We start from the raw sequence: 23,947 nt of genomic DNA on the forward strand, positions 1-23,947 counted from the left end.
CTATTGAACTTTGAATGATGGTCGGTGGGATCCATGCTGCCATCATAAGATGTGATGATAGACATCTTAAAGCCTCGTGGTAATGGGGCTTCTACAATGTGAGGAGTGCATGGTTCCCCATCCTTATCCTGTGAGTTGTAGTCATGGCCTTGTCATCGAGCCATTCTGAGCATTATCCTCTTTAAGCTCTCAACCTCGGCACAGAGAGGGTCACGGTCTTGGTTGGAACTTTGTGCCGAGTTATCTCTCTTTCGCGCATTGAGGCATAACTGAAGGTCTGGTTGGTCTTTCCTCTCAGGTTCACGCCCGTAAGGGTTGTTACCCTTACGAACATTCAGGTCGTTTCATATGTCAGTTTGACCTCGAAATGCACAACAGCCCTCGGGGTTTTCTACTTATGTATCCCCTTCGAACTCAATATTTTTGTTGTTAACCGAGATGCTAATGTCGTTCTCTCGGTTAATGGAGATGTTTTGCTTGTTGGACATTGCTCCTGTGGTGATGGCGAGGTGTTGGGGGGATACCACCTCCAAGCCTCGTGCGACCCATATTGGCGCGCCTGGGCAGAACTCCCTGGGCTCCACGGACGCTGGCGACCTGACTATGTCCTTGAGCACCTAGGCCTTTATCCCTACTAGTTGGCCTCAGGGCCTGGTTGTCTTAAGGGTCTGACAAGCCTTCTTTTGCTTTGGAGTAGGATTTTCATCAACCTTAACTTTGCCACGATCTTGTGGTACAGGTGGGGCTCCAACTCCAGCTGGGTGCACGGGAGGAACGCCAGCTAGCGAATCTTACACCACATCAGCCAGTTGCTCGGGAGGCACATTGGCTAGATTGACAGGTGGCACTCTAGCTGGGTGCACATGTGGGACACCAACTTGCTTCTAGATGGTACTTTGCCATGGGGGTCCACTCGCAGCCCTTGGGCTGCCAAAGTAGCCTTCATTCCATTAACCATCTCCTATAGGGTGGCAATATTACCCTCCTAGGTGTCGAGTTTATGCTGCTGAGTGGCCACCTGATCGTGGAGTGCCACCACTTCTAGCATCTCCTCTGTGTCTGTGGACTGAGGATATTCCTCCTCATAATATTCTTTGTCGCCTCCATCGTCTACGCCGTCATATTCAACATATTCATCATAATCTTCCACCATCTCAGGGAGGTCCTGCAATGGTGGATAGCTCGTTTCTCCTCTCTCAACTTCGGCTGGAGGAACTACATCGTCCGGTGCATTTCTCCTAGTGGTATCCATGACTATGTTCTTCAAGCTTTCTTCATGCTCTCAATGAAAGCAACAAAATGTTGACTGCCTTTTTTGCTATCAACCTGTTCTGAGAGTTTAAAGAAAATAATGGAAAAGAACACAAGGATATTACGTGGTTCAGGCTATAAAAGAGCTTTAGTCCACGAATCTTTTTTATTTTGTGAGCTTGAAGCTTGTTTGAGCAAGCTCCAATGGTGGTTCTCATGCAGCATATATATTGCATTGAGTTACAGAGTTCCTCTCTCTAAAATCTGGACCCTTTACAAGGAGATACCCCGGCACTATCTATAGAGGCTGGGGTCATTAATGTATTATTAATACAAATTTCCCCATTATCGGGGTATTAATGTTGAATTAATTAAAAAAATGCTGCACTAAATAGAGACTACGACCCAGGCGGATTGCACAGGGCCCATTGCAGAAAGTTGTTTACCAACTTTATGGGGAACATGCCTCTAACAATATTAGGGTGTGGCTGCACGTTTCTCCATGTCAGGCGCTGTTGTGGGAAATGTTGCTTGTCGAGTATACAACTAAACACCACACTCAAGGCTCTCCAAAGGGTTGCTAGATGATCTTCTAGTGGCACATATTCGTAGTGCTTGACACCTGGCAACTCTTCTAGGTCCCGAGGACAAAATCCTAGTCTTGGAGGATAGTTGACTGAAGAAGATGTTAGGACCTCTAAAATGGTCCTCGGGGCGTGATCTCACTTGGAGACACCCACACCTTGAGGATGAACCTTGGGGGGTGGCCTCCCCTGGAGACATCTGCGTATGGGCGATTCAGGGTACCTGGAGGAGTTCACACTCTAAGAACACCATGCCTTGTCTTATTGTTAATTACTCACAATTGCCACGTGTCAGGTGGTAAAAACACGGACAACAAAGTGCTTTAAGGAGTCTAATGTATTACTAGTAATTCAAGTGTCGATTGGTTCACATAAAATCATAATCTTTATGATTTTATGTAACTTAGCTTTCTCTCCACAAAGATCTATTCTTTCTCTTGATCTAATTTGTGTTATTCTTTCATTAAATCCATGGTTATATTGTGATTAAATATTTCTAAATTCATGTTATGATTATTTAATTATCAAGATTTGCATTCATACTGTGAATATGTTTATCTAATTATCAAGATTTTCATTCATACTTATAATATGGTTATTTAATTATCAAGAATTGCATTCATACTTTTGATTAAGGTTCTTGATTAAAGTTTGACATATTAAATTAATTCTCATTATTCATTGTTGGACTAAAAAGTGTAAGCCATAAATTCCCAACAATTAATGCACTCAATAAAAAGTGTGTGTTATCCTCTTATCTAGGCATTCTTGTTAAAGAGATCAATTTCCTCTATAATGATGTTATTGTTATTTCTTTTCAGCATTGTCCTAGAGTTGCCAATAGTGTTGCCCACTCTTTGGAAAAACTAGCACTCACAAAGGAAAATCATCATGTATGGTGGCCTGGCTACCCTCCTTGTATTGATATTCTCTATAACGACTCAACTATTCTAGACTTTGGACCATTAAAAACTACTATACTTAATCATAAGAAAATGTACATATGAAAACATCATAACCTTATTAGATAAAGAAAAAGGTTTGAATACATAAAAAAAATGTGTTTAGGATATGGGATCCCATTGTTTTAAAAATAAAAACATAATATAATCTAAATAAATTAATTACAAAACTAAGTGCGAAAAAATACATAGAAAATCATAACTAGAGACTTAAAAACTTCATCCTCAAATCGAACGCTCGGCCCATCGATTCCATCCTGCCTCAATACACATTCCCAATCTACCAAGAACCTTTCCCGCCGCCATAGCTAATTTCCTGCACATATAAACATAAACGAATGAGCCTAATGCCCAGCAAGGAAAATCTAACAACATAAATCATATACATAAAATTCATATCATATGCTAAAAACATACCATAACATATACCATAAGCGTATCATAAACATATGTCATATATACTATAATGGCCATTATACTACTTGGGGCTTGTTAACTAATCAAGTCATATGCCCATTAGATTTATGGGGCTTGCTAGCTAAGCAAGTCATATGCCCATAAATTTATTGGGGCTTCTTGTTAGCTATACAAGTCATATGCCCAAGTCTACCAACATACATACTATAACATTTCATAACACATAAATCATAAGATAACATATAACATATAAAATACTATCCTATTTTCCTTACCAATATACCGGGATATGAGAACAGTATCGGGACTCTGGAACACTCCTAAAAACCATCATAGAAAGGTGAGTATACTAAAGAAAAAGGGATGAAAAGAATGAAAGAACTATAGCATCGAAAAGATACTTACCAAGAATCTTACGTTCAAGATCTTAGATTTCCTAACCAAGAATAAATAATAGCGTTAGGATTTTGAGTAGAAAACTATAAAAACTTAAGGAAACAATACAGAAGTGAACTTGAATTTGGAATACATTTAATGCTTCTATGACCAAACTACTCCTCGAAACCGAAATATACTATAAACCTTACTTCCCGAGTGTTTATTAAGCTTATAAGGATAAAGCTTATAACCTCAACCCAAGTGTTTATCACTCTAAAATAACCTAGCAGCTTGCAGACTCTGAACTTAGCTTGATGAATGAATAAATGGCTGGGTACTAGGTCATATTTATAGAGATCAAGAATGAAAAGATCTTCATTTAACTTGAATCAAATAATGGCTTTTTAATTGAAAAATATTTGAATTATCGTTCAGCAGAGGCTGAAGGCTCGGCCAGAAAGAAGCTGGACTTATCAAGAGGATAAAGAATATATTAAGCTCGGTTTCAAAAATATTTAAAAATCTGGTACATGAGCTGATATATCGCCCCTAGTAGGCGATATATCGCCTGGACCAAAATGCCCGAGGCTCGTCGAGGTGGCCGTGCGAAGTTACGTGTTTTTTGTATCCCTGTATGGCGATATATCGCCCCCTATAGTTACGATATATCGGCATACGCTGAAATATTAAATACGTAATTACATTTTTTCAGCCTGTTTTGAATTGAGTAAACAACCTTGACTAAGTCCTTTAACGATTTCAAAGCTGTTGGCAAACTCTAGGATATTCAAATATTGATCTTAATAAACTTATTCCTCAAAAATACTTAATTATCATTAAACATACACAAGACAAGTGTTACTATCTTATTGGGTCTATCTAAACCTTATAATATAATATATATCACCATCAATATCAGTCATATTAATCAAACCTTAGGTTAAAATTAATATTCTTAAACTATAGGTTAAACTTAGAAAATCTACAAGTGTTACTATGAGTGTCCAACTAAATCCCGGTCTGAAACAAAATCCATAGTCATAAAAATACTACAACTATTACTATAACTACTACTATCTAACTAGCTAAGAAAAGTTCTTGGACTCTACATTCTCATTAGGGCTGATGCCCCTTATCAATGATATTCTCATGACACTCATTTTTCCCTTTGAGATTTTCCCACTGGGGTGGTTTAAATGAAGCATTTTTCAGAAGAAGAAAAAGATCCAATATGTTGGATAAATAATGATGTTTCATTCCACTCTATAAGAGTTATATGGTGATATTTAAAAATCATGATTTATAATATTACAATAAATCATGTCGAAAATTATATGTGAAATCTAATCATCGAAGTAACTATAGGTATTTGCATGAGGGAGAGACAACGAGTTGCACTCTTTTTCCTTTAGTTCAAGTTTTGTCCCACTAGCTTTACCTGACAAGATTTTAACGAAGCAACTTAAAATGTGTATTACCCATAGTGCTTTTACCTAGTATGATTTTAAGGGTGCATGATTTTGAATAAGAACAACCAAGGGGGAGTGTTATATGAAACTATGAATTTAGTTGTGTGGTTGTTAATATTTCATAACCTCTATAACCCTCATTTATATTATGATATATATTTACAATAAATATTATGAGTTATAGATTAATATACAATTAAGTGGTATTTTATATTTGTTGTAACCTATAATCTTTTGTGTTCTATACTTTATATTTCGTAGACTATATGTATGGAATTTGAGAGTATGTATTATATACAACAACAAAATATTGAATGATTAAAATTTTCTCCATTTCTTATATCTCAATTCTTTATTCTCTCTTTTCTATATGGTTTTATGCATGCCTTCTAAACATTGTCTTTATTTTATAACAATAATAATATTATAAGGGATTTCACTTTTTCATTTTGTGATATTTTTTCATTAGTTGGCATGTTCTATCCCCTATTATAAGTGTTATAGAGTTTTTAACACTTTTTAATTGGATATTTCTTACACTTTATAGCTCTGCTACACACTATATATAGTTGTTTAAGGCGCTAATTATACTTTTTTTTGTAGAATTTACACATATTTGTTTTATTTTTGCTAAATTAGATAATTCATCCTAATTTTTGAAAAAAAAAATCCCTCCTCTAATATCAATTTATAACTATGCTTACGTCTAAATAAAATTGCAAAATATGAAAAGGAAAAAAAAATGCCATGTTCAAAATATAAATCTATATACCCATATATAGCTAGGTCCCAAAAAATTCATGTGGCACACCAAAATTTCTCAAAACTATTCTATATATTTTATTATTTTTTATTCATTTTTATGACTTTTAACCAATTAACATAAATTAATAATAATATACCTATTTTCTTACTTTTCTTTTCTTTTATAAATCTATAAAGCTATTTCGAGATGCCTTAGTTTAGGTCCAAGAACAAAACTAATGATTTCAAACACATTATGGATCTTCTGGCCGGGAAGCTAGCTAGATGGAAATCTAAGGTATTTTCTAAGGCAGGTCGAGCCACACTTGGAAGTCGCCTTACCTATCTACTCAATGCAGAACACTTGTTTCCTGGAAAGGCACCAGTTTCTTCTGATTCTAAAGCCTCAGTAGTGTGTGGGTTCTGTCTACCTTCTCATCCCTAAGTCATCACCATTGCATTGCCACTTGTGATGACTTGCTTTCATTAACTTGGAGTTCCTCCCTATTCGTCGTGGTTTTTTCTGTGGTTTGTTCATCTCATTCCACCATTATGTTATCCATCCTTCGGCAAGATTTTGTGTGAAATTCCTAGAATTCCCTTTGTATTGGACGACTGCAGGTGGCCTTAGGCACTTACCTCCTAAACCACATGGGGCGAGTAGCTTCTTCCGATACCTATCCCTGATTGGTCTTTGTGTGGGTAAATGCGCCCTCGCCCTTGGAATACCTGACATTGATTGTTCTTCAATTTTTGGCTGAGGCCATTTTCGATTAGCCTCACCCCGGGAACTTCTCTGTTTCTTTCTCATTTTTCTCCCCTTCATGCTTTCTCTTTGTAGATTTTTAATGACTTTTCTCACTTTACGCCCAACCAACCATTGTATTGTTTCAAACACGCTCTCGCATTTTTCCCCCGTGTTCATTGTTTTTCCCAGTTCTTTTTTTTTTCTCTCTCAATGAGCTATCTTTCCATTTTTGTATTCGGTTTGTGATTCTCCTTTTGCCAGGTGTTTTCTATTCATAATATGTCTCTCTTTTGTTATTTCTAGACTTCATACTATAATAAATCTAGAGTGTATTTGTTAATCTCTATTTCAGATCATGGCAAATGAAACCTCATCTACAAGCTCTGCAAACTCAAGTGCTCCTATAATATCACCCTTGTCACTTACTCCTTCCCCATCTTTCCGTAAGTCCACAGCCAACAAACTTCACTTTCTTTAGGAATTATCATATGTTCCTAAAGAAAACAAGATTACCAATAACAACCTTCCTTTGATTAACCCGTACCAAATATTGCCAAATTCCATTACTCCTTTTACCCGTTCCATTAAAGCACTCATCAAACCATCCTACAAAGCCTTAAAAGAATATATCCAAGCCTCTAAATTTAGCGAGTGTCAATTGAGACCTACTCCTGAGGTCCAATTTTTCACTTTACAAATCCCTCCAGAATTTATTCCCAAGTGGATTGCGCAAGGATTCACCCATATCCATTTTGGTGCCATTCGCTTAGCTATTTCCCTTCATGGCCGAACAGGCCTTCCAATCGGCTGCCGAATGGGTCTGCTCGACACCTGAATGGGGAAATACCAACATGCAAGCATTGCAACCATAGAAACTACATTAAATGCATGAACAGTAATAACTACATTGTTTCCTAACTTTAATATGTCTCTCAAAGACAACAATTTAACTGATGCCTTCAAAGTAGAGGTCCAACTTTCTGGAATTGACCAAGATCTTACTTCGATTGGGGCTACTCTTCACTACTAGATGGCATACAGACTCCAAGATCACGCTCTAGATCTTTCTTTGCCGACAGCTGAAGAAGCATTACTGGTCTCGGTAGACTCTACCCAAGTCCCAACATGCACTCATATTCCAAGGCAAATCTCTACAGATGATCTTATGAAGATTTTGCCCAATTCATGGATAACAAACTATGAGATGCTCCATCAACCTCAGAAAGTTTTCCAGACCCTTACTGGACCATCTTATCACAAAAAAGAAGATGACTTTGTTGAAATAATCTTTGACAGAACTCAAACAAAGGCTCCTAGTTGCTCTACCACCCAGTATATGATGACCTCTATCACACCCGCTGATGTGGAAATCCAATCCTTCGATTCTCAAGGCAGCCCTATTTATGCTTTCGAATCTACGGATGGACATAAGTATTGGGATGTTTACGACTGCAAAAGTTGCCTAAAAGTGGAAGAAGACCTCCCAAAGCCCAAGCGACGTCCGAGCTCAAGAAAACGACTTAAGCAATGACTAGATCAAGGAGAAAAGGAAATAGGATTCTTAGGCCAACCCTCTGGAAAGTTTGACTACATAGTCAAATATTCTACTCCCAAAGACTTACCTGACTCTCCTTCAGAACCAACCAGATGGGACATTGAGCTTCCTCCAACAGGCTCCCAAGAGCCTCCACTTTCGGCTCCCCAACAGAACATTTTGCCATGCTACAAAAAGGCGGCAAAATGGATGCAACATCATGGAGAAGTGTTTCCTGCTCAAATTCAGTTACAACAAATTCCACAAGTATGTATGATGACTACTACTGATTATGAGTCAGATTTTCCTCCTCTCAAGAAATTTGACAAGCAAGATGACCAAGGTACGGTTTCTCACCAACCAAAGGTTCAAAACCCCACAACCAGGAACGCAGATGGGTCTCTCAAAAAAAGTATCTTCGACCGAAGAAGTTCTCAACTGGAAATCAAAAAATATGATTGCCCAAAACAAGGTCTTAAAGCAAGTCAAGTTACAAAATACCAGAATAGAGACGGCAGTAAAAAAATCTCAGACTACTGTCATCGACAAACTCACTGCAAAGATCCAACAGACTCATGAAGAGCTTCTAGCCATCATCAAAGCAAACTCAGTTACGATGCCAGTATTCTTGGCAAAAGAAGCCGAGATGAAGAGCCTTAAAACTCAATATGAATCCCTCAAGAACCGGTTCTACCAAAAAGAACCGTTAAAGGCTCCTTCAACTAGCTATTTGGGAACCTCGTCTCCGTTCGGGATAACTACGACGCCGGTCCCTTGGCAGTTTACTACAATCCCAAAAACTTGTCAGCCTTTTCCTATTACTGGATTTGTACAAGAGGACTCTGTTGTAAGATTAAGACGAATGCTTGATCAAAACCAACAACAGAAGACAAAAAAGGGGAAGAAGAAAGAATCACCAAGCCAACCGACAGACAAACTAAAGAAACTTATGGTTTATCCAGCCACAAATCCTCTGTCACAAATGATTCGACGTACAAGCACTCTCCACATCACAGAAAATGAAACGGACTCAGACGATCAAAGTTCTTCGGCTAGTTCAGACAATTCTTCAGATGACTGGTCTGAAGAAATGAGCTCAACTTCTGATGTTCTATACCGAGTGACCCCGAGAGCTTATCCAATAAAACTTTATCCAGCGATGACGATGGAACATTTCCACATCTGATGTTTCAACCAGCTGGATCAAACTCACAAATCAAACCAATTATCACAAGCGAAGACGAAAGTGGAAATGAATCAACAACACCACATGTTCCCCAAAAACGAAAGAGTAAAGGTTCAAATTTTCAAACTTTTACTTTAGCTGACCACCCTCCATCAAAATGGCGCGAAAGGTTCCAAGAGTTTCAAGCTTGCTCAACCTAGAATCACAGAGACCAGAAGCACAGACATGAATGATTCTCCTCAGCTTTGTTTCCCGTTTTACAGGCACCCTAATGACTAGTGGACAAGTCTGGGCGATTACAGGCAAATGACATTTTTACAACTTCCATCTGTCACCAATGCCCTGACCTATCTGTATATTGAGTACTGCAGACAGGACGCTCAAGTCACTGAAAGACTTCGCGCATAATTCTTTAAACTAAAATGTTGTTAAATGAATAAGAGATATTTGGAGAAGCATTACAAAAAGATGACTCAACGGTTCTACCAAATAGGTGGAATTGATGACCCAAACCTAAAACAGGCTTTCCTCTCTTCCATACCAGAACCACTAGGAGAAGAAACCTTCAGACTTCTCTCGGGAACAAGAAGATGTTGGGGGTTTTATGCCCTAATTAAAACTCAAATTCTTTGTAATCTCATTTTATTATCAATAAAAGAATAGAAATCATTTTTTGACTTGGTTAATTACTCTGCTCACATGTTTTATTTTCATGATTATTTTTTTAATATAAACTTCTATTAAATCCCGAGCATATAGCTAATCTTATTTATAGTGACATAATCACAATGGAATATAAATATGATTATATGTTCAAAATAAATTAGTCCTAAGATTAGTCAGTGCACAGGATTTACACTGACTTTCCAATCTACGATATGATCTTCTTACACATTATAGTGTTATGTTATTTCTAGAACATTAGCAAAGTAGATAAGATTGGATGTATTTGTTACATCGGACTAGACCGATATTGACAGTTTATAAGATAAGTAAACATACCTTGATTATCTATTCTAGTCATATCATATAGTTGACCATAGGTCCATTCAATCTCAATTCTAAGGGGTTAGTATTCTAACTGGTTGTATTATTTGAGTTCTTTCACTTGTTCGTTACCAGCTTACCCTACAAACTAGCGCATACTTACATCTTGGGAACTCGGTAGAATAATTGAGTGGGAGGGTTAATCATAGATATGAACATCTATAGCTTCTGATGAAGAAGTGAAACGATAGTTTCCTTTTAGTTTGGTTCAAGGTGTTAAATGATAGAGATCTCATTTCAGTAATTAAATTAGTTTACTGAAATATCATTTACAAGGAACTAAGTGTTTTAAGGATAAAATACAATGAGGGGTAAAACAGTATTTTAGTCCTATCTCATTGTAGACCGTCTATAGATGATTGAGTGACAATTATGGTTGTAACAATAGATAATTAATAATGTACCTATATTTGTTATAGAGTGTTCTATGAATTCAAGAGTGCAATTCCGAGTCTATAGTGGAGTCACGAGGAATTAATAAGTTAGTAAATTTATTTGTTAGATTTATGATAACTTATTGGAGCTTGATTTCATATGCCCATGGTCCCCATTGTACCTTTAATAAAATCATCTAGATAGTCTCAATTAATTGATTTAATTATTAATTAGAATTATTAAAGTTGACCAGGTCAATTTTGGATAGTTTCACAGAGTTATGTAATTTTGAGAAGAAAAGAGAAATTATGGCAGATTTATTAATTAAGATAAATTGGTATCTAAATTAATAAATAAGTTTAAATCAAGGTTCAAATTATAAATAATTAATTTGATAAAGGATTTAAATAATTATTTAATTAATTAAATCAATAGAAAATAATACAGGCCTTGATTTTAAGTCCAATGGGCTTATAATCAAATGAGAAATTTCACGGGCCTAAAGCCCATGATAATTTCGACCTAGGGATTTAAAATGGCTATTATTTTATTGATTTTTTAATTAAATTAAATGGCCTAATTGATTCTATAAAAGGATTGCTTAGAGAGAAATCAAAACATAAGTTTAATCACTGGTTTTCTGATAGTTTTAGATTCTCTCTAAACACAAGTCATTTTCTAAGCTTCTTTGTTATTTTCTCTTCTTCTCTCTATATCTATCTCATGTGTTGAGAATTTCCCACATTAGTCTAGGTGATTCTAAGGATACATTGGAAGATTGTGAAGAAAATAGAAGATCGGTTCAGTTTCTTGATAATACTCTGCGACAGAGAGAATACAAGAGTTAGAGAAACTAAAGGAATGACTCTTTAATTCCGCTGCATATATTGTAAGTATTCTAATCATTGTTTCTCTTTGAATTCAATTTTAGAAACATGTTCTAGGCTATTTCATATTAATTTGTTTGATATTAGATATACATGAAAATAAATAATGATTCTGTATAAGTTTCCTAACAAAAGAACCCTAGCTGATGCTACGATTGGAGAAATCTATCAACTAGTTCTAAAGGCATTGGAGAAGATGTGCTCTCAGCACAAATTTATCCAAGAATTCATGAAACAATCCAAGAAACTCAAAAATGTTTGCAGCCAAAAGGACCTACAAATCAAATGTCAATAAGAATCGGCATGTTCTTGCCTTCCAGAAAAAAGGAAACACAACAAAAAGTTTAAAACCTTTAGGACCTTTAAATCCTCAAAGGAAAAATGACGCTGCTCATTCAAGTTTCTGAGGAGGAAGCGCTTTTTCAGGAAGAATTCTGACAGATGTTTCATCTGTGGTGACAAAGGACATTATTCCAAACAATTCCCCAAAGGGAAAACTGCCAAACTAATCACCCACATTCAACAAACAACGGGCATATCTCTCGAAGAAAATGATCTAGAATCCATCTTCTCTATTGATGACGAGATAAATCTAGAATCCCTCTGTGCATTCGAACAACAGAAGGCTTCAAATGAATTCTACCACATGGCAGCTATCAATACAATACAACCATCGCCAATCATCTCTATGCAGATCCTCTCTACAAAGTATGCTCGGCCAGTCAAAGTAGCAGCCTTCTTTGACACAGGAGCATCATACACCATGATGAACCCTGATGTTCTCCCTCCAGAATATCGGAGGAAAGAAAAACAATTCTTCCACGCTGCAAATGGAAGCATCTTCTGTACAGAGCTCATCAGTAAACCAATTAAATTATAGTTCTTCCCAGGATGCTTTATCATTCATAGAGTAATTGGTTCAAAATTACGAGGGAAAGATCTAATAATTGGTTTTGATGTCTACACCAAGAAAAAGTATTTACGAATCCTTCCTTGTGGCCTTGGTTACAGACAACATTTTTCTCCATGGGAATCCATACCAAACTATTTTCTCATGCCTCCTGATCCATTCTCCAAGGTCAGACAACGGTACATAGAAAATTCTTATGCCGCAAGTCATGTTGAATTCCTCTAGAAATATGAACACCCTCTTTGGTAAAATTATCAGTTCTTCATCAGTTTACCATTTAAGCTCAATGAAGATTATAACCCTACTAAGGCAAGCCACCCAGGCATGAACCCAGAGCATCAGAAAATGGCAACTGAGGAATGCAAAGAACTATAGCAACAAGGATTAATCGATCCAACCACCTCTTCATGGGCATGCCATGCTTTATACGTTAATTAGAAATCAGAACAGGCTCGAGGAAAATAGAGGCTGGTCATCAATTATAAGCCCCTGAATGAATTCTTGGCAGATGATAAATTCCCCTTACCAAAAAAAAATTCCCTATTTGCAAGCCTGTTAAAGGCCCAAATATTTTCAAAATTCGATCTAAAGGAGGGATTTTGGCAGTTGGGTATCAAAGAAGAAGATAGGCCCAAAACGACCTTCTGCATTCCAAATCACCATTATCAATGCACTGTCCTTCCCTTTGGTCTCAAAACTGCCCCATCACTGTTCCAAAAGGCCATGACTAAAATCTATGGCCCCATTTTAAATAAAGCCCTAATTTACATTGATGACATATTGCTCTTCTCACAAGATGAACAAGCCCATCACAATCTTTTGACCCAGTTCATTTCCCTCACAGAAGCCCATGGGGTCATGCTCTCTAAAAAGAAGATGATCATTGGACAAAAGCTTTTTAAAGGCCAATATGAATCCCAACTGCACATAGCCCAAGAGTTCTTAAAGTTTCTCGAAAAGGACTTCACAAAGGTCCAAATTCAACAGTTCCTAGGAAGTGTAAACTATTTACGGGATTATGTCCCGCAACTTTCAGAACTGACAAGACCACTCAGCAACATGCTTAAAAAGCAAACTCCACCATGGTCACAAGAGTAAACTGTAGCAGTCAAAAATATAAAGGAGATAATCCAGACACTACCACCTCTGCAGATTCCTTCTGATGGAAAAAGAATCATGCAAACAGACGCTAGTGATCGGTATTAGGGACCGGTCCTACTTGAACAAGACAAGACAGGGAAAAGAAAAATATGTGGATACAAGAGTGGCCACATCAAGGACTCTCAGCTCCATTATCATTCTACCCTTAAAGAATTATTGGCGATAAAGATGCGTATTACAAAATTTATATTCCATCTGATAGGTCATCATTTCTTGGTAGAAACAGACTTTGCCACGTCAAAAGGAATGATAGGTCTAAAAAAGAGCAAAACGGCAAATGCCCAACTTTTGAGATTGGTAGTTTGGTTTGACAACTACTCTTTTGACATTAAACACATTCAAGGCAAAGACAATATTATGGCTGATTTCTTATCCAGATCACCCTTGCTATAAATCTAGCCTCAGGATACTCGCCAAGAACCATCCCCATTGTCATCCAAAAATCATCATATTCATGATGGCCTCTTCCTCTTCTATCACACACAACCAATCTTTTCCCCTAGATGCAAAGAATATCCTTTCAAAAACATCCAACAAATTAGCTAGAGAAAGAGCAACCCACAGAGCAATCTTTCTCTAGAATCTTATGATCTCCAAACTTGGACCTTCTATACAAAATGACTTTGGAATCCACCCAAAGTTTCCATTTGCCCAAATCCTACCTCTTCAAGATGCTATCTTCACACCAAAACCGGTAGCTCACATTTTCTGGTATTTGGCCAGTGTTTTTACCATAGCTGTCGAAGTACAAACTATGGACTTGCACACATCCATAAAATCCTTCTTGGAACAAGAAAGGTTCAAACCAGCCTACCAAGTCCAAATGGATATTTTTTCCTGGTTCGCCCCATTGGAAAAATGGAAAAGGGTCTTATCAGCTGAATGGAAAAATTTCCAAAATAACATGCCCACTTGTATCTACCCACGAGGCCCAAATGTTGCCAGCCTAATGAACTGTTATATTGTTCTCTTTCTTAGTCTTAATGCCAAGCTTGATGAAGAACAGAATATAGTTGCAAATCCAACATTCGAAGTCTACGGGTCAAAAGAAGAGCCATTATGTGGTCTTGGGGGCCAAGAATACATGGACATCCAAAAGAATCTGTTTGAGAAAAATCAGATTATACCTCCTGAATTATGGCCCAAGCCAGAAGAAGATGCTCCTTGGGAGACATTCCCTTCAGAATTTACTTGCAAAATAACAAGGGCCTTTGAAGCCTTCCATATCTCAAAAAAAGAAACAGATCAGGCCACCAAACTCGAAGAAACATTAGAGCAAAAATATCAGTCACTATACAAATTGACCAACACTGAAGGGGTAATATGTTAGGAGTGTGTCCTAAAAGCATGTAAAGACATTTGTTTTTTCTGTGAATAAATAAATGCAATGTTTTATTATTATTTTCATATTTAGATTGTTAAATTATTGTTTGAATAATTTTGTAAATATCAAAAAAATTCCATATTCATTATTGAGGATGTGATCTTGTATTAGTACGAGAGAATTAAGGTCACATGAATGAATAAAAATAGTCAACAACAACAAATTAAAGTTATGAAATTCTTTAATTGGAGTTGTAAGTACGGTTTACTGAGTATCATAATGATACAAATAATCTAGATTCGGATTATTGATGTGGAAAGACATCTCGGTAAAGGTGCTTTATACAATATGATTATATATGACATGGACCGATATGAATTAAAGTCTTTATCCAAAAACCATTTAACAATAAAGACTTGTAATTCATATCATAACAGATGATCATTTATAGATCAACCTAAATCCTGAGTGTTCATGAACTCCTATTCATGTTTATTAAATCTTTTGATTCATTCGTCAAGGTATCTTCAAAGAATGAGGCTAATGACTTTTGTTTTGGAGATTTAATATCATGGATGGCTGGGAACATGTATCAACAATACGGAATCTAATCTTTCCTAACGGATCGTATATTAGTTCCCTAAGGGTTAATTCTGGAACTGAATGATTTTGAGCTCAAATCTATAATTAGATTATAGATTAATTATTCACTAGTGAATTAATGGTACTTAAGGAATAAGAAGTAAATTAGAAATGTTAAATGGTAATTCTCCCATTCTAATTTATGAACTAATTAATTAGAGGGTTGAACTATTGTAAGATGGTTATATCAATGGACGACTTAAGAAAAAGATTTATGTAAAAGTATATCTATAACATAAAGAGTGCAATTCTGAATTTATAGTGGAGTAATATCAGAATTAATAAATTAACTATTATAATTAAAGAGTTTAATTATTTAGTTTCAATTTATTGGAGCTTAATGTTATAGATCCATGGTCCCCGAAATGGCTCAAACAATCACTGTCAAAGGCAAATACAAAAAATGGGCAAAAAGGACTTATGTGATAAGTAAAAATATTTTTCTATGTATCAAACATAATTATTGTTTAATTATGTGTAATTAATTAATTAAGAATTAATTAATTATTTGATTTAACAAAAATATAATTAATTTTGAATTAATTTACTTTTGGGATTTTTGGTATTTAAATAATAATAAAAATTGGGCAAAATCACATGCCTGCACAGGCATGTGGTTCACGTGTGGCACAGTGCACAGGCACTGTGCTACACGCATAAGAGATGGACTTAGTCTCTTGATTCCACAATTTTAGTTATTTAAATATTAAATAAATAATGAGATATTTTAATATGATTAAAATATTATTATTCAAAAAAATATATGATAACTGATCAGTTATTTTGAATTTGTTTAAAATAACAACTATTTTAATATATTGGATATTATTAAATATTGGAGATCAGTTTTCACAGAACGTAATTTTTCAGGGATAGAAAAATATCTAGGATTCTCTCATAGAAAAGAGAACAGTGACAAAAACAAAGGTTATTGTTCTTCACAAAACCTAGGTCCAAAACTTTATCAGATATCATGTGTTGAGAACATCTGATAAATAGTTATTGCCTATTATTTGTATAGCGAGCCCACACTCGTTCTTTGTGTGCCTGAGAACATTTTGGAAGATTTTGGTGTGAGATCTCAAGGATTCAGCCATACGAAAAGATTGCAGCAAGGAAGGACCTGAGGTAATTTTTCTATTCTTGTCCTTGATTCAATATATATATGAGTGTGAAGAAGTAGATCTAGAAATCTTATGGGATTAATCTGACAATTTGATTGTTGTTCCGCTGCGCATAATCTCTTATTTGATCAATAAAAACCAACATAATATTGCGAAAAAATGATTGCTTCAAAGATTCACAAGACTCATATGTTGACATTGCAGATATGCAAGACCCTTATCTCTTCCAGTACACAGGAAAAGAATGGAACATGACGTATACAGAATACGACGCCTGCCCTCCAGCTGGTAGTGATCAGGATGAAGAAGAACCGACAGGATGGAACCCACTTCATGAAGACCCAACATACGACTTTGACTATGGAGCCAGCCATGAAACAATATTTAAATAATTATTGTGTATTTCAGCCATAAGCTTTTGTTGTTTAGCCTTTTACTTTTTTCGGGGAATCTTATCCCTTATCTTTATGCTTTTTTTTTTGCCGGGAAATCCTATCCCTTATCTTTTCTAGGGAATCTTATCCCTTATCCTGTCCCAACTATGGTTGGTTTTGACTAGGATGGGTTAAGTTTGTATGCAGGAGTACATGGCTATATAAGGCCATCATCCCTCTTTGTGTAAGGTAGAGAATTACTAAGCAATAAAATATCAGAGTGTTTATTGTCAAAAATGTTCTTCTAAATCCTTCCTTTAGAGATTTATGAAATAGAGATAGTATGCAATATGGATCATAACTGAAGGCAACTACTGTTATAAGTTTTTAGATTAAACCTTCGAGTAAATTAATCTAGCAATCTATCTTTTATGATCGTAAGTCACGCAATTTGGAGTGTGTATGTCGTGCAGATCCGTGTGAGAAATTGTTGGGTTTATTATTTCGTTAGTTTGTCTAATTAACTTATAGCAGGAACACCTTATGGTATATATCATTTATTGTCCTAGGTAATCCACCGTTTTCCTATTTTCTCTTTTGACCATCTCTTACTTTGTGCTCACTTGGTCAGTCAACTATCTACGCTACAAAAAGATACACAAGGATTTTTTCCAAGGAATGACACTATGTCAGAGATCCCCTAGGAAGTAAGTAGTAAGTACTTCTCGTAATTTTTGCGAGGTTGGCTAAAAAATAACGATTATAAATAATTAAATAAATAATTTGTTTGTATCAACTATTAATAGAATCACTTAAATTTTTGTTTAAATTAACTTGTAAATTTGTATCATGCATTCAAAATAAATTTTTATAGTGTTACAATTCATTCAAAATTAGCTCTTACATCCTCACAGTCTTAAGATTCATTCAAAATAATCTCTTACATCTTCATAGGGGATTTATGTAGTAAAAGTAATATTGTTCTAAAGACATTGAATTCCAAGTCTTCGAGACTCTCTTCCCCCATGTATTTTTTTTAGTACATAATACCATTTTCCTAAAACCTCTACAATTACAAAAAGGACCACCCTAATTTGGTTCAAGCTCTTTCTGATTTATGGTGACTCTTCTGAGGATGCAATCATCTTTCTTGAAACTTCATGGGTTGTAGCATTACAAATTGGCTAATAAGGCTTAGGACCTTGGTTAGCATGTCAGGAGGGTAATAATTGATTTAATTATGCTAATATGTGATTTTGATGATTATATGATTAGAAAAGCATGCTTAGGTGAATTAAATATGCATGTGGGCCCCATTTGGCTATTAGGGGCATATTTTTAATTTCAACCATTGAGGACATGTATGTGATATTTGTGTATGTTATGATTGATACAATCTGAGACAGTCCCAAGTAGCAGTTTAGTTAAATAGTCACAACGGGGTCGAATACTCGGCTCGATGGAGCCTATGGGTATTTTGGGAACACAATTAGTGTTCGAGATTTACTGGGTGACGGGTAGAAACTTAGCAATTATTTGGACATGTCGGGATTAAACGGGGATCTATAGGAGCACTCGAGGAATTAGCAAGACATTGAAAATGACGGAATTACCCTTGGGAGAATTAAAGGATTTAGATAAGCTTAAGGGGTATTTTGGACTTTTTGACTAGGGATGGGTTTGATCACTTAGGCAGTTGAAACTCTAGAATGATAAAAATAGAAGTCTCGCTCTCTCTCTCTTGGTGTTTGAAGGCTCGGATCATTTGGAGGATTTTTGGCATAGTTCATTGAAGAATTGGAAGCTTGCTGTGGTTGGAATTAGCTCAAGGGTGACGAAGTCAACAAGGTAAGGAATTTCAGCCATTGAATCTATTGAATTCTGCCTAATTTTGTTAGAACCTTAAGCTTGCATGAAAATGGACTCTAAGATTGGTTTTGGGTGTTTGGTGAGTGTAAGGAATTGTTTATAGGTTGGTTGGGATGTTTAGGCTATGAGGATAAGGATTCTGGACTTAATTCTGAGTTTGGTTGATGGTTGGGTATGAATTTGGGGTTTAGGCTCGAGGAAAAACGCAGAAAAAAGGTTGATTTTCTGGGTTTGGGGGCTTGGGTCGCGGCCCTGCTCTTCAGGCGCTACGGCCCATGTGCTCGAGGACTGGAAGGCCTCTATTTTTCTTAGGCACACCGCGACCCTGAGGGTGCAGGTAGCGGCCCATGTCCTCCAGCAGGGAGGGCCTTGCCCTCTGACCAAGTAGTGGGTCTCAACCCTTAAGGGCATGCCGCGACCCTAAATTGGAAAAAAAGGGAATTAATGTTTTAAGGGTTGGGAAGAATTCTACTACCCAGTTTGGTAGAATCCAAGGTCCTGGAGGCTAGATTAATATTATGAAGTTATTTATTGGTTTAGAACTTGATGGATGGTTATTATGAATGTGTTGTGACTAGGTGTTCAACGAGGCTTGGGTTAGAGGACTGTGCTCCAGATCGCGATGTTCAGATAGCTCAGGACACAGTTAAGATAGATCTTGTACCCATAGAGTATGGTGTGGCCCTATTGTTTGTTTCGTAGGGTGCGACCCTAATGTTTATGTTTAGTATGCGTTTAAATATCTGTGAATATTATGTGTGTTTATGAATGAACGACGAGCCTGAGAATGGCGAAGGCCAAGTATGGCGAGGGCCGGGAACGGCGAAGACCGAGAACAGCAAGAAGCCAAGTACGGCAAGGGACCGGGATTAGCTTTAAGCATGCAGAGTGCAGGAAACTAGGGTGAGACCATCTTAGGGTGTTGTATCCACCCGCTCGGTGAAAACCGCGGACCCAAGGCCTGGTAAAGCGCTTGGGACGACGTAGGCCGCTATGTGGTTAGCCCATTGGCTGCTTTTCTGTATACTATTGAATATTATGTTATATGTTATATGTTGAGTTTTCTTGCTGGGCTTCGGCTCACAGGTGCTCTATGGTGCAGGTAAAGGCAAAGGAAAGGTCGACCAACCATGAGTACGGAGAGCGTTGAGTGACGGGTACATGTTCGGCTTGCTTGGCTGCCACGACCAGGGTTATTTTTGGGGAAAATGTACTGTAATGGTTGTTTTGTCGCCTAGGTCGACCATGTGTATATTTTGAGTTGTAATACAATTTTCTAATCAATATTTTTGGAATCCCAATTGTATAACTTTCTATAATTTCAATGAATGTCCAAATTTTACAATTTTTTGTCATTAAACGAGTTTAACTTTAGTTTAGTCACACTTTTAACCTAAAACCTCGATTAGAGAGCTAATAGCACATTTTTAAATCACATGATAATGGCTCTAAGGAAGTAGAACGTTATAACTTGGTATCAGAGCGTGCCAAGTTTTATGGTTCCTGAAGATCGGTCGAACATGTACGCTCACTGCCAGTTACAAGATCGACTCAGGGTTGGTTCGTAATTAATGAATGATATGCCTAATGGCTTGTTTAATTGCCCTGTTTGCCTGAATATATAGATAGAGGATGATGAATGTGTTGATATATGCATAATGCTAGGACATGGCCCCTTGATTGTTTTATGATGTGTGTGACTTATGGACTTGCTGGTTGAGATTGGTTGATGAGATTAGGAGGTTGTTTGGATGTTGTCATCATGTATGATGTGCGGCATCATTGATTGCAGACATATTGCGGTAATGCCTCAACGATCAATCAGACTCCGCAGCAATAAGGCTGAGGATGACAACCAGGGCCAGGAACCTCCACTTGCCCCACCGAATTGGCAAAAGTTATTTGCTGAGATGGAAGCTAGACTTCACCAAACAGAAGAAGAGCTTCGATAGTTGAGGTAGTAGGCCCCTCCTCAGGGCATTGGGTTACAGGTTCCATAGGCTGTGGCACCAGTGCCAACCCAGCCTACTGTGGAAAACAGGTGGGAACCTTTATGTGAAAGGTTCAGGAAGCAACATCCTCCCACCTTCGAGGGTGGTCTAGACCCACTGCAGGTAGAGCAGTGGATGAAAATGATTTCTTTCATCCTAGACTTTATGTGGGTGGAAGGGAATGAGAGAGTAGTCTGCGCCAGCTACATGTTGAGAGAAGATGGTCGCATCTAGTGCGATGTGGTTTCTCAGAGAAGGAATGTTGCAGTCATGACCTGGGAAGAGTTCAAAAATATATTCAATGAAAAATATTACAGTGTCGCAGTCTGAGCTGCGAAGGTAAATGAGTTTACGAACGTGATTCGAAACCGGATGACAGTTACTAAGTATGCTTTGAAGTTTAGCCGGTTAGCGAAGTTCGCGCCGGATTTGGTGCCTACCGACACGGCATGAAGATATTAGTTTTTGCAGGGATTGAATTTTATGATCGCTCGTGATGTCAAGATAACTTTGGATCCGGGAACTACCACCTATGCTCAGGTAGTGGAGAAGGCCCTTACAGCTGAAGGGGCGAGGATCAGATAAGGAGAGAGAGTGCTGCTAGGCACGATTCTCAGAGGACAATGCCTCATTTTTATGGATCTAGCCAGGGTAGTGGCCTCAGTGAGCAGAAGAGAAAGGTCCCAGGGCCTGGTAAAGCGCCTGGGATGGCGTAGGCCGCTATGTATTTAGCATGTTGGCTACTTTGTTGTATATTGTTGAATGTTATGTTATATGTTATATGTTATATGTTGAGGTTTCTTGTTCGGCTTCAGCTCATGGGTGCTCTATGGTGCAGGTAAGGGCAAAGGAAAGGTCAGCCAACCATGATTACGGAGAGCGTGGAGCGAAGGGTTCATGTTCAGCCTGCCTGGCTGCCACGACCAGGATTATTTTTGGGGAAAATGTACTGTAATGGTTGTTTTGTCACCCAGGTCGACCATGTGTATATTTTGAGTTGTAATACAATTTTCTAAACAATATTTTTGGGATCCAAACTGTATAACTTTCTATAATTTCAATGAATGTCCAAATTTTATAATTTTTTGTCATTAAGCAAGTTTAACTTCAGTTTAGTCACACTTTTAACTTCAGTTTAGTCACACTTTTAACTTAGGTTAAACCTCGATTAGCAAGCTAGTGGCACATTTTTAACTCACATGCAACCGACTCTAAGGAAGTAGGGCATTATATGGGTTTCCTTTTTTTGTACTGACGCTCTGCTAAGCTCTGGTACTTGGCAATTCTAATTTGCGCTGCTTGTCCGAACTTTTCCAAAATAAGTAAATTATGAGCTATCTACATTGCATAACTTGTTTCATCAGAGGCAATCTCAGTTTGCAATGTAGGTAATCCGACCTCTGTAGAAATTATAGCCTCAGTTCTGTATACCATTGAGAATGAGGATTCTCTTGTTAACGTTCTTTTAGTAATTCTGTATGTCCATAGCACTTTTGGTAGGTCTTCTAACCATGCTTCTTTCTTATCTTCTAAATATGTTTTAATGTTGGAAAAAATGACTTTGTTCATAGCTTTTGCCTGGCCATTTCCTTGAGGATTACTAACTAAGGGTAAGCTCAACTTTATCTTTAATTTGTCACAAAGTTCTTGAACTTTCGAATTCTGAAAAGGTATGCCATTGTCCACTATGATCTCTTTAAGAATACCAAATTGACAAATTATGTGCTTCCAAATGAAGTTCATCGTATCCACTTTTCCTATAGTGACATAGGCTTCTACAACTACCAATTTGGTGAAGTAATTCGTGGCCAAAAATGTGTATCTTTTTCCTCCTACTGCTCTTGGAAGCTTACCTACCACATCCATTCCCCATTTTGCAAATGACCACAGGGCCACCAATGAGTGTAACTATTAAGCAGGTTGATGTATGAATGGGGCATGTCTCTGACGCTTATAAAATTTTCTTGCATAAGCTCCCACCTCTGTCATCGTGCATGGCTAGTAATACCCTGTCGTGAGTGCTTTATGAGCGAGGCTCTCCCTCCTATGTGATTACCACATACTCCTTCATTTATTTAATCTATTATCTTTTTCTTTTCTAAAGGCCTCAAATACCTCAATTATGGACCATGAAATTAGTTTTGGTACAACTATCCCATTATCATTTAGTATCCATCGAACAATTGGATCCATCCAACATTCTTGTTTAATCTCTTTGAGGCTATTACTTTACCTTCCTGTTTGTAGTTCAATACGATGCTTGATTCCCTTTTACATTCTCCCATGAATGTCTTTATTGTGAGCTCATCTGCCCTCTAATTCAGTTCTCGTGGAACCTACGTGAGTTCGTGTTGGGATTAGTTCCCTTTAAAGCATATTTTTGAACAATGTTTTATGAAATAAATAATTGAAATAAATTTTTGAATATATTGTTTGTTTATTATTATTATTAAAATAAAATTATACGAATATCAGAAAATTCCCAAATTTGTTATTGTGACTACAATCTTGTATTGGTACGAGAGGATTAAGATTGTAGGGAACTAATTTAAACAATTTGAAGTAAAACAAAGTTATATGGAATATTTGGATTAAATACTATAAATACGGTTCACTAATATTATGAATACACGTAATCTAGGTCCAGATTACTGATGTAGTAGGACATCTTAGTGGAGGTACTTTGTATAAAGTGGTTATACACGAACCTGATATGTTATTAATAATTAATAATACCGTTTAATTTATAAGTATTAATTAAATATATCAATAAGATGATCATATACAAATTGATCTTAATCTTGAAGTTATTATGAACTCCTATTTATGTCATATGAGTTCTTTGATCAGGTTGAAAACTTTTGTTTTGGGAATTCATTGATGTAAATGGTTGGGTACATAATATACAGATATGAAATCTATACCTTTCTGAGAGGAATTATGTACGCCCTAATTTTCCCACGGGCTGAT

At 36.9% G+C, this 23,947-nt stretch overlaps 1 protein-coding gene across 1 annotated transcript; it reads left to right on the forward strand.

The window, feature by feature from the left end:
- The first annotated feature begins 7,583 nt into the window (after window positions 1–7,583).
- Window positions 7,584–8,084, forward strand: LOC133796203 (uncharacterized). The gene has a single exon (XM_062233683.1). It carries the CDS (start codon window positions 7,584–7,586, stop codon window positions 8,082–8,084), a length of 501 nt encoding a protein of 166 aa, XP_062089667.1.
- Window positions 8,085–23,947: the final 15,863 nt, after the last annotated feature.

This window comes from Humulus lupulus, chromosome 8, assembly GCF_963169125.1.
Source record: "Humulus lupulus chromosome 8, drHumLupu1.1, whole genome shotgun sequence".
NCBI classification, from domain to species: Eukaryota; Viridiplantae; Streptophyta; class Magnoliopsida; order Rosales; family Cannabaceae; genus Humulus; species Humulus lupulus.

Excerpts from the sequence above, each read along its gene's own strand:
- LOC133796203 (XM_062233683.1), top strand. The coding sequence starts at position 7,584 with ATGGCATACAGACTCCAAGATCACGCTCTAGATCTTTCTTTGCCGACA.